Genomic DNA, 11086 nt, shown 5'->3' with positions numbered 1-11086 from the left:
GATATACCCTACCGGAGTTGGAGGCGTACCAGTTATCAACTAAGTCCATACAGCCTCTTTTATAGAGGGAGGACTGTCTTCTCAGTAGGTGTGTCATGCTCAGTTTGGTCATGCATTCTTGTCGTGTTGCCCTTAATCCTGTGACATTGACATTTACAATGATTGATATTGCCTTGTACCCACATTGTTGCAGTAGATATTTTTTCCTGTGCTCAAAACAAAGGGTCAAAAAGCATAAAAAATATGTTAAAGTGGTCTAAAAACAGTGATTATTAGTAATAACCTAATGTTACATATATTAGTCAACATGTTATATTTTAACTTACTGCATGTTGCACATCTATTAATACATACGCAGATAATACATCAGATCAATGTTAAGTTTTAACTCCTATACTCCTTAACTCCTTTTAAGTCCTAAACTGGGTTAAAAATGATGGTTCTTACACTCGTTCAAATATATGTAAATATAGATTGATCATATTTTTTCCTCAACCTTTCATGATTACATTTTACTTTCATAATTGTATTTTCTTAATTGCTGAAAAAATATGGAAGTGTGGATCTAATAATTATGATTATATGTTGTCAGCGTGGGGAAGCACTCAAATGTCACTGGTGTTGCAAGACATTCACATGTCACACATTTGGTACTCCAAAGGGTCAGAACGACTCTATTCAAGGCCACAGATACAGAAATAGGACTCAGAGCTTCATGTTTCCCTGTTTAAAATGTATTATAAATTGTATAAATTTTTTATTATTATTTTAATAATGGTGTATGTCATCAAACAACAGTCAACAATTTAATATTTGATGTATTTTGCCATTGATGTATGGGATGTATTGAGCTTGCTGCTTCTTTCTTTTCTTCTTCTTTCTATTTATTTTTTATTTCAAAGAGTGTACAATAACCAGCACTATGCAAACATAATAGTACACACACACACACACACACACACACACACACAACACACACACACACAACACACAAACACACACATATATATAGTATATATATATATATATATTATATATATATATAGTATAAAATATATATATATATATATATATGATATATATAAGAAAAAAACAAACAAAACAGTAGGTAACAGTAACTGACGTATAGAATAGCATTATGGAAGTTATATCTCTTTCATAATAAAATGTCATTTTCTTTATCATCTTCTGTGTTAATAATTATAATCTTAGTTGTTTATGGTATAGCAAGCACAGGCTGTGGTGCTGGAGGCATGTAAATGTCACTGGTATGAGTTGCAGGAGAACCACACTTTCAGATGTCTGAAATAAAACTGGAGGCTGAGCGCCATTCCACAAAACCTGAGCAGGGATACTATCGCCTTGGAATGGAGTGGATGAACAGTTGCCATCTGTGCTGGCATAAAACCCTAAATAAGTCTTGTGCCAATAAACAGATGTGGGAGATTCCAGAACTGTAATAGTACCATGAATCAAAAGTGTATCCACCATTAGTGTGCCTTAAAAGTTGAATATATATCAAGTGTGGGAAAATAAATCTGTACTTTTACCAAAGAATTGATGTATTATTTAAGGTGGTTGAGTGAAGTTGTATTTTAGCTATGTACTTATATTTTTCCCCTGTGACCTCAATAAGTAGGTGGGCTATTGTGCAAACGTGTCGCACACAACATTAATCTGGTCAAGGCATCAGTTTTTTTTCAGCTAACCTGAATGCATGTGACAAGCATGAAGTCAGGTCTTCGACACTTTCTAGACAGCTTGTTTGAGGACAGCGGTGTGCTTAAATACTTAGGTGCTATTTTGCACAACAAAAGGAAATGATTCTGACAACACGTCAACACGTATCATATAAAGATGAGTCTGTCCTCCATTAGATTCCTCAGTAGCAAGTTTCTAAAATGTCAAGTTTGTTACAGATAGTATACATGGCTATGTGCTTTGGCCACCTTAAATACAAGCTCAGAGTACACATGGGGCATCTCTCTCAAACAATATATATATATTGGGTTCCTTCAGACCCCCCAAAATAAATACTTAATAATAATAATAAATCAAAAGAAAACAAACAACCAAACAAATAAAGCATGCAAATGAAAAAAGAAATTGAAATAAAATAAAATCGAAATAAGAAAAAAACAAAACAAAACAGTAGGTAACAGTAACTGTACGTATAGAATATGCATTATGGAAGTTATATCTTCTTTCAATAATAAAATGTCATTTTCTTTATCATCTTCTGTGTTAATAATTATAATCTTAGTTGTTTATGGTATAGCAAGCACAGGCTGTGGTGCTGGAGAAGCATGTAAATGTCACTGGTATAGAGTTGCAGGAGAACCACACATTTCAGATGTCTGAAATAAAACTGAGGCTGAGCGCCATTCCACAAAACCTGAGCAGGGATTACATATCGCCTTGGAATGGAGTGGATGAACAGTTGCCATCTGTGCTGGCATAAAACCCTAAATAAGTCTTGTGCCAATAAACAAGATGTGGGAGATTCCAGAACTGTAATAGTACCATGAATCAAAAGTGTATCCACCATTAGTGTGCCTTAAAAGTTGAATATATATCAAGTGTGGGAAAATAAATCTGTACTTTTACCAAAGAATTTGATGTATTATTTAAGGTGGTTGAGTGAAGTTGTATTTTAGCTACTGTACTTATATTTTCCCCCTGTGACCTCAATAAGTAGGTGGGCTATTGTGCAAACATGTGTCGCACACAAACTATTAAAATCTGGTCAAAGGTCATCAGTTTTTTTCAGCTAACCTGAATAGCATGTGACAAGCATGAAGTCAGGTCTTCAGACACTTTCTAGACAGCTTGTTTGAGGACAGCCTTGGTGTGCTTAAATACATTAGGTGCTATTTTTGCACAACAAAAGGAAATGATTCTGACAACACGTCAACACGTATCATATAAAGATGAGTCTGTCCTTCCATTAGATTCCTCAGTAGCAAGTTTCTAAAATGTCAAGTTTGTTACAGATAGTATACATGGCTATGTGCTTTGCCACCTTAAATACAGAGCTCGGAGTACACATGGGGCCCCTAATGTATTCTCTCGTCTCTGGTGTAAATTGTACCAGCTGATTCTAGTTGTATTTAAACCATTTTTGTAGTGGTCAACTTAAACAGGGTCATCCCAGGTTTGCCATTTAATTACTGCTGTTGTAACCTAAAAGAAAATCTGTTTTTAATTATTTTTTATGTTGTGCTTCAGAATGATACAATAGTTAATTATATAATTAATCAATTATAAAAAATAGTTCTCAGTATGCAGAGTTGCTACAGTTACTCCAGTTTGACTGCCACCAGTGCTGTATAAAAAACGGCTATATACATACATACATACATACATACATTTAGCTATAGTTTAATATGGAGCTTCACTATTTACATGCTGGGGATACTTTTAGATTCTCTCTATTTTACAGTACCTACATTTTTATGATTGCACATTTTGTGTTTCAATTATGTGGTATTACTGTGTCAAGTATGTACCTAAGTAAGTGTCAACTGTAAACCTCAGTATGAATCAGTTAGAAGGTGGAAATAAGATGGACACACGTGGGGACAGATTGTTCCATTTAATTTTCACCTTTGTTTGTCCTTGAGTCATGTACATGCTTATATAGGAGCCTCTGCACTAAGCCCTTGAACTAAAATATAACATGCCAAATATGTCTAACAAGGAGGAGCTTGAGAAGGTATAAAAAGAGTGTTCGACTCCTCCTGGGTAGACTGGGTAGAGAACCAAAGGTAGTCTATTTTTCTTTGTTTGCTTTAGTTGGGCTTAATGTTTTCAGGAGAGGATATCCAGTGTGCTCACTTTTTAAGGTTGAATTTTCAGGATTTATGCAAGCGACAACCTATTTTGACTGTCTGTCAATAATCTGTAAAGTGATAATGATAATTAGCATATTACAACACAGCTTACTTTATATTTAAATAATTTGATTGTTTTGTTGTGATTTGTTATCTTGTGAGCACAGTGGTTAACTGGAATGGTTTTGTGAAACATAAACAGTTATATTAGTCCCCATAAGCATAAATTGAAACTGACCAAAACACCATAACACCTGTATTAAGTGAGACACAAGACATTATTAAACTGTAGCTTTTTTTCTGCACAGTGTAAGCATATCACTGCAGCTGTGACACTGCCCTGCCCAAACAAAGGAAATTGTCTTTATATCAAATGCCTTGGTGGCCACTTCTAAAAATATATCACAAGACAACCAGTTAGTGTGCGGTGTCATCATAGATAGCATCTGCCCCAAGGTCCAACAACACCTGTGTTTATATGCAGACTGTGAAGGTTTGTTGCCACAAAGGCAAGAGCACCTTTAACTGATGTTAATAAATCTTTCCTGTTTGTAACATTATGTACCCCATTGTATACAGTATATAGTTACATTCATGTCCTTCAAATGGAACTTTTATTTTTAGGGGCCACCCTGCTCCTCAAAGACTGTACCATGTACGTAAAGAATGAATGCATTTGAGTTATGCTTGTTCATATCCTGTTGTTGTTTTTTCATGGTAAGAACCCTTGTAAAAAAACATTGTGACACCCTCTGAACACTCCTGGTAGATGCTACTCCCTCATACTATACCTGTCTCACATCAAGCTAAACTGTCCTTCCTCGGTGCATTGGGTATGGCTTTGGAATGAAAAACCTACAGTACGGTGGGAGAAAAATCAATTTGTACAAATCACAATGGGTTTGATCATATTTTATGGCATCTGTTAAGAGTTGTCCACCAGATGATGTGTCTTTCATTCTCAGAATGAAATTAAGTAAAAAGAAATGTAATTATTTGTATTATTGTTGTCATTATTATTAATCTGCTGCTGGCAGATGTGACCTTTATCTGATTTAATTTCAGCCAGTCAACACTATGTGTATGAATGGGCCTTGTTGGCAACCAGTAGGACTAGTCATAAATTTAGAGTGCTATTAGGATTCCTATTAAATTATACTGGGACCTCTCTGAACACTCGCTCTGGGCGCTCTAGCCAGAAAGTAGTGTCAGGACAGTATTTGAATTCCTGAAATGATTTTCAGCTTATATTAAGCCATTGTCATTCCATAACAGTGAGTGTCTCACAGTTACAAGTGTCATTGACTCACTGTTAAGTCCCACCATAATCTCAGACAGCAACTTGTCAATGGTTTCAGATTTACATTCTTTTAGGCTAAGTGATTTGTGTTAACTGAGCTGCTTCAAATAGACCCATTCTTACTTTAAGCAACAGTAAATAAGAATAGGAATATGTAATAATAATCAATACATATTATAGTAGATTGTGTACTATTACAGTGATATATATTAATATAATAAAGGATTTACCTCAGGACATATCTGGATACCTCATGTGCTTATCTGGAGCGTATTTACTTTTTACTGGGATCAGTTTGATACATAATTTAAACAGAGGTGAGTTCTTGTGGCAATGAGCAGCCTTACCAAATGTGCTTTGTTAAATATTACTGCCAAAGCAGATTTAACTTTTAGCTAAATTAGGTTATGCTAGCATATTTAGTAGATTTGTCGTCATGGCACATGAAGCTAGTGAGAAAAAAGGCTGGACATGTAAAATATTCTATATTTGGTAGGCTAAAAGATAGCATAGTGTATTATTTGGCTAAAAAACATGACAAAATCATAGCTTCACCTGAACTAGCCCTCAAGTGTATGTTAGCAGGCAAGCTAGCCTGGTGATCATCATTTTCAAGTGCTTAATTTCTTTTTTGTGTGTTATGGTCACAGATGTTATTTCACAGATGCTGGGAAATGACATAATTTTACTTTACAATATATTACATCAGTAATGCATTTCCTAATATTAACTGTTTATCTCTAACTGACTCATACTTGTATGTCAGTAATGTTCACAGTTTACTTAATACTAAATAACAAGAGTGCAGAGTGTGGTTTGTAAAGTATTTGTGCTAGTAAATACAGAGATTTGTTTAAAGACCAGACTTCAGTTGACACACTTTATGATAGGCAGTCAAGTCCATTTAATTTTAATCACAGCCAGTGCTAAGTCTTAATCTTGGAGGAGTGTCAGAATGTTACTGGTGTACAGTTGCAGGGTACATGTGATGAATAAAAAACACTCTGGTAAGACAGAATGTATTTATTACACTATGGGTGCCAGGAAAGAGAGATATCAAAATACGGTGCAGTGGCAGCTTGATAACTATTCCACCAGCCAGACATAACCATAGAACAAGGTCAAAAAGAGGAGCATGTATAGTATGTGAAGCCTCTAAGCTGAACTATCTAAAATTAATTCTCTCATGTCATTATTTATTTTTTTCTTGATTTGAAATTCCGGTTGTATACATTACTGTGATTTTTTTTTTTTTAACTTGATGAAGATGGACATATATGGCTGTGCAATGTGCTATGAAACAATATCAGATTTTAAAACTGGCATGTGTACATCTTTCCCAAGAGGGTAAGGTGATATAGTCTGATCAAAAGTGGAACGGCATTTGTCCAGTGGTACCTCCTCCAGAGAGATGTTTTAGCATGGGCTATCTGCTGTCTATGATTTCTCCTTGGCTGTATAGTTAGGCACTGTGTATTTTGATTCTGTGAAAACAGTGAGCGTAGTTTGTTTAATTTTTGGTTAGGTAATGTTATAGCATCAATAATGATTGTTCAGTAGCTCCATGTTTTCAAAGATGATTTTCCTAAATTGGCCTGAACTAACTTAATTGCTTCTTTTCAGAAACATGTCACACCAATACTTATATTACAGTAATTAGGAATGAATTTGTTTTTTGTATATGTATTTTAGACAGGTTTAACAGGTTTCCTAAATAGTGTACGACAAATATTACAGATTTGTAAACATACATGACAATTTGTGTACAATTTTCTGGTACACAAGACATAGTATCAGAATTGGATTTTGTTAATATGATGGTATTAACCCTAGCTTCCATTACTTAGAGAACACAGACATCCAGAGAGGCAGTGTTGTTGGGTCACAAGCCTTTTTGGTACACTTAACTATATAAGATTTAATTAGTATTGCCATTTGTGGCTGAGCAAATATTGTAACTAGGCCTAGGTGTGTGTATGATAATAACAATAGAGTGAAAATAATTTAGTGGATTCGTTAAGTAAAGTAATATTTATAGTAAAGTAAATATCCATTTTTAAAAAATATCAAAAATTACTGGTTCCTAAAAAATGCAGAATGGAATCCATTGAACTCATTTTGCAGTATAGACAATAGCTTAATAGAGGAAATACAGAGCAAATGGTATTGACTATGCATCATGTTTATTGAAATGTTTCAGGGTAAATTAAAATGTGGTTCATATTTTATGAACTCTGTTGAATAGCTTAATTTTGATGTGGTCTCTTACTCAGGCTTACTCTTGAAGAAAAAAAAATTTCTATGGTGGCCAGAAGGTAACACAAACCAAAGCTTGGAGCAGTACAGGATGAAAGTTCACCTGTTCAGGGCTGTGTCTTCACCAAGCTGTGCTAATTTTGCACTGCAAAAACCTGTAGAGGACAATAAAGACCATTTTGATATAATGGCAGTTGACACCATCAAATCAAACCTTTATGTTGATGACTGCCTAAAATCTGTGGTAACAGAGGAACAAGCTGTCAACCTCACAAAAAATCTCTGCGAGTTGTGTACAAAAGGAGGAGGTGAAAGAATGACTATCCCAAGACTCGAGCTTACGGGAGCCACTTTAGCTGGATCAATGCTACGCTCAGAATTGCAGCTAAACCTTGAATAATCTATTTTCTGGACAGACAGTCAGTCTGTACTTAAATACATCTACAATCAGAACAAGAGATTTCACACTTTTATGGCTAATAGACTGGCAGTAATAGATGACTTGTCAAAGGAGGATCAATGGAAGTATGTGGACTCCAAACAAAATCCTGCAGATGATGCTTCATGAGGATTAAACATTGAATCACTCCTGAAGTCAAAAGGATGGTTATGTTGCACTCTCAAGTAGACATGACTCCGTCTCACAGTTTGGCAACTTTATTTGTCCCGGTTCTACGTTCGTTTTTTACAGCAGGCATGCACAGACTCGCTTACTTATTAAAAATCTAAGATATCAAAATGTCAATTAATAATAATAGGCTATTTACATCTAGATTTCAACAGTTACAAGGACCAGAATTTCTGAAAGACAAAGAATCTCAATTGCCTCAAAGATCCCCACCCAGCTAACCAGATAAGCAGCCTACTGCCAAGCAACCACACGTCTCAGACAAATAAACTGATGCAGCTTCCCCTAACTGCTTGTTGAACACTGTGACTTTTACCAGACAAAATAGAGAATAAATAAAACAGAGTGAATATTATTCAATTGTGAAGATAGAGTTTATTGACATTTAGGAGACAATTCAACAGTTAGTTCATATTTTATGCACTCTGTCAAAAGGCTCCAAAAGGGTGTTGTCTCTTATTCAGCCTTTTCAGACTGGAAAAAAAGAAAATAAAAACATTAATAATCAATGTTTATGATATAATAATAATTATTATTCAGCATGTATTGCCAACATTTAGGCTTTCTATCTAATGTGGTTATGCAAGTTATTGTCATTAGTCTCTACAGTCTCTACAGTATGTAAAGTAAATAAATAATGGTATAAAGAATAAATTTAGGTCATGAATCATCTTAAACCAGTACATTTCTGTAAAATATGATCACAATAATGATTCACATTAATTACCTTGCCAGCATCACGGCTCTTAGCTCTCATCTTGTTGACCTGGGACTCAGCAATGTCAGCGCGCTCCTGAGCTTCCTCCAGCTCATGCTGAACCTTTCTCAGCCTGGACATGTGGGTGTTGGCCTGCTCTTCCTGTAAAGGGATTGGAATTTTAAAGACTTTGTTAAGTTAAGTCAATGATAGCATTATTTATTCTGAATTAAACGATTGATAATATAAATGTTGACTTACAGCCTCCTCAGACTGTCTCTTGTAAGCCTTGACTTTAAGCTGCAGCTTGTCCACCAGATCCTGAAGTCTGGTCACATTCTTCTTGTCCTCCTCAGTCTACGCAGATGAAAGATTGTAAGTAACAGAGAATAGAGATGTCAAAGTACTGTTTTATACTGAAATTAGTTACCTGGTAGGTCAGCTCCTTCACTCTCCTCTCATATTTGCGCACTCCTTTAACAGCATCAGCTCCACGTCTTTGCTCAGCCTCAACTTCAGCCTCCAGCTCACGCACCTGTAATGTGATGAATAGTTCAGTGAGACAATGTAAGTGCGTTCCCATTTAAAATCATTACACAGCAGTACGGGTTGTGAATAAAAACTTTGTTGAATGAAGGTTTGCTCATGACCTGTGGCTGCTCTTTTCCTCTGTCCATTTCCCATCTCTCGCTCTCATCTCTTCTCGCCCCAATTTTTCGTCATATCTTCAAGGATGTCTGTCAAATCAAAGCTCAACAAGGCCAGAAAAAAAAAAACCACAAACACAAACTCTAGCTCTCGATCAATCTCTCTCTATCTCTCTCGCTATCATCGATACCTCGGGCTCTAGCTTATATATAATCATCATTCTATTATTTTCCCTGCTTCCTTTAAGAATTTTAAAATACAAGTCCTCACTGTTTTCCCCACCTCCTATCCTCTACTCTCTCTATCTCTATATCTCTCTATATATCTCTCTCTCTCTATCTCCAATATCTCTATCTCTATACTCTCTCTTGGCCTCGCTTGCTTTCTTTCTTTCAGTCCGCCGTCTCTATGTTCGCCCGCACCTCCCGCTGTGTCAACCCCACGCTCCCCGCTTCGTTCCCTGTTTCCCCCCCTTCTTTGTCCCCTGTCCCTTCCTCTCCCTTGCTCATTCCCCTGGCTTCTTATACCTTTCGCGGCATGGTACACTTCACTACCAACCCAGAAAGGTGACAAGCATTCCTTGACCAATTGAGTTAGGCCATTGTGCTGAGGGACGGCAGACTCGCAGTGTAATAAAAACAAGAGCTCCAGACCCTGGCCCTTAACTGATTGGCCTTAAAGTCAGGTGAGGCACACAACACTGTTTTCTATAGCATGTGACAACACTTTTAGACGTATCACTGGTTCTTTGCTTGGCTTTAATGTTTCATTTTTTAATATTACTCTTCTTAATGTATTTTTTTAATTAGGCTTTGTATGTTAAAAGATTGTTACCATTGTAGTGATGAAATTATCAAAAACTGATAGTGGTCGAGCTAAAACTTGTTTTGTTGCATTTTGACAAACAACATGACTGGCACACAAAGAAATTTTCTCTTTTCATCAGTTTGAGGTAAATTCCTTTAAAACAAAAATAATTGAAATGCAGTCAAGGCAAGCACTGTGACAAAGTTATAACTTGTTGTTTGGATTTTCCTCACATTTTCCCAGTCTCAAATAGACCGTCACATGAAGTCAGCGGACTCGAGATGGAGAGTAGGCCCTGCGGCCATTTACCTGCGGAAACCAGGAAAAGGTAGAGGATGGAGCCAACAAGCGCTCCGTTTGTATGTCCAAAAACAAGCCGTCTTTGGACTGATACGGATGGAGGAAGTATGTCAAGGGTATAACTAACGAAGAACGAAAGTTGGCAAAAAGCCACAATTGAGACAGATGGAGGGACGGTAATAAATTATACAATTTTGACATAACATGGCAAAAAATACTTTTGTCCATTCAGTTATTCACGATCACAACACTGTGATGTACTACGTCTTGTTCATCTCACTGCTACCATCTTTGTACTTCCTAACCTTCCTCTTCAGTCTGTCCACTGTAAGTGGCGGCGTCCATCCCCGGAACACCCTCCAAAGTTTGATAAAATTGAGGACATGGCCATGCAATTGACCTCACCCAATGAGCCTTGTGGCTGTATACCTCAAAAGAGCGTCTGCATCATTGGTATGCGAATCTACGTAAGTTTTTTACTTTACTTGACTGTGTATATAATTAGAATCAAATATACATATAATCTAATATAATAATATAATATCCAATTATTATAATCTAATAATAATATATCTGTTCTGTATGTTAATCCTGGCAAACTACTTGTTTCTCTCTAC

The 11086-nt window shown here is 36.1% G+C and overlaps 1 protein-coding gene across 1 annotated transcript; it reads right to left on the bottom strand.

The window, feature by feature from the left end:
- Positions 1-8383: 8383 nt before the first annotated feature.
- LOC109140240 (myosin-7-like) lies at positions 8384-9297 on the bottom strand. The gene is made up of 4 exons (XM_027285033.1): positions 9145-9297; positions 8976-9071; positions 8745-8876; positions 8384-8491 (listed from the first exon to the last, which is right to left on the bottom strand). The coding sequence occupies exons 1-4, from the start codon at positions 9295-9297 to the stop codon at positions 8474-8476; spliced, it is 399 nt and encodes a 132-aa protein (XP_027140834.1). The 3' UTR covers positions 8384-8473.
- Between the last annotated feature and the right edge of the window lie 1789 nt (positions 9298-11086).

This window comes from Larimichthys crocea, chromosome XII, assembly GCF_000972845.2.
Source record: "Larimichthys crocea isolate SSNF chromosome XII, L_crocea_2.0, whole genome shotgun sequence".
NCBI classification, from domain to species: Eukaryota; Metazoa; Chordata; class Actinopteri; family Sciaenidae; genus Larimichthys; species Larimichthys crocea.
This window is presented reverse-complemented; position numbering and strand designations above follow the sequence as displayed.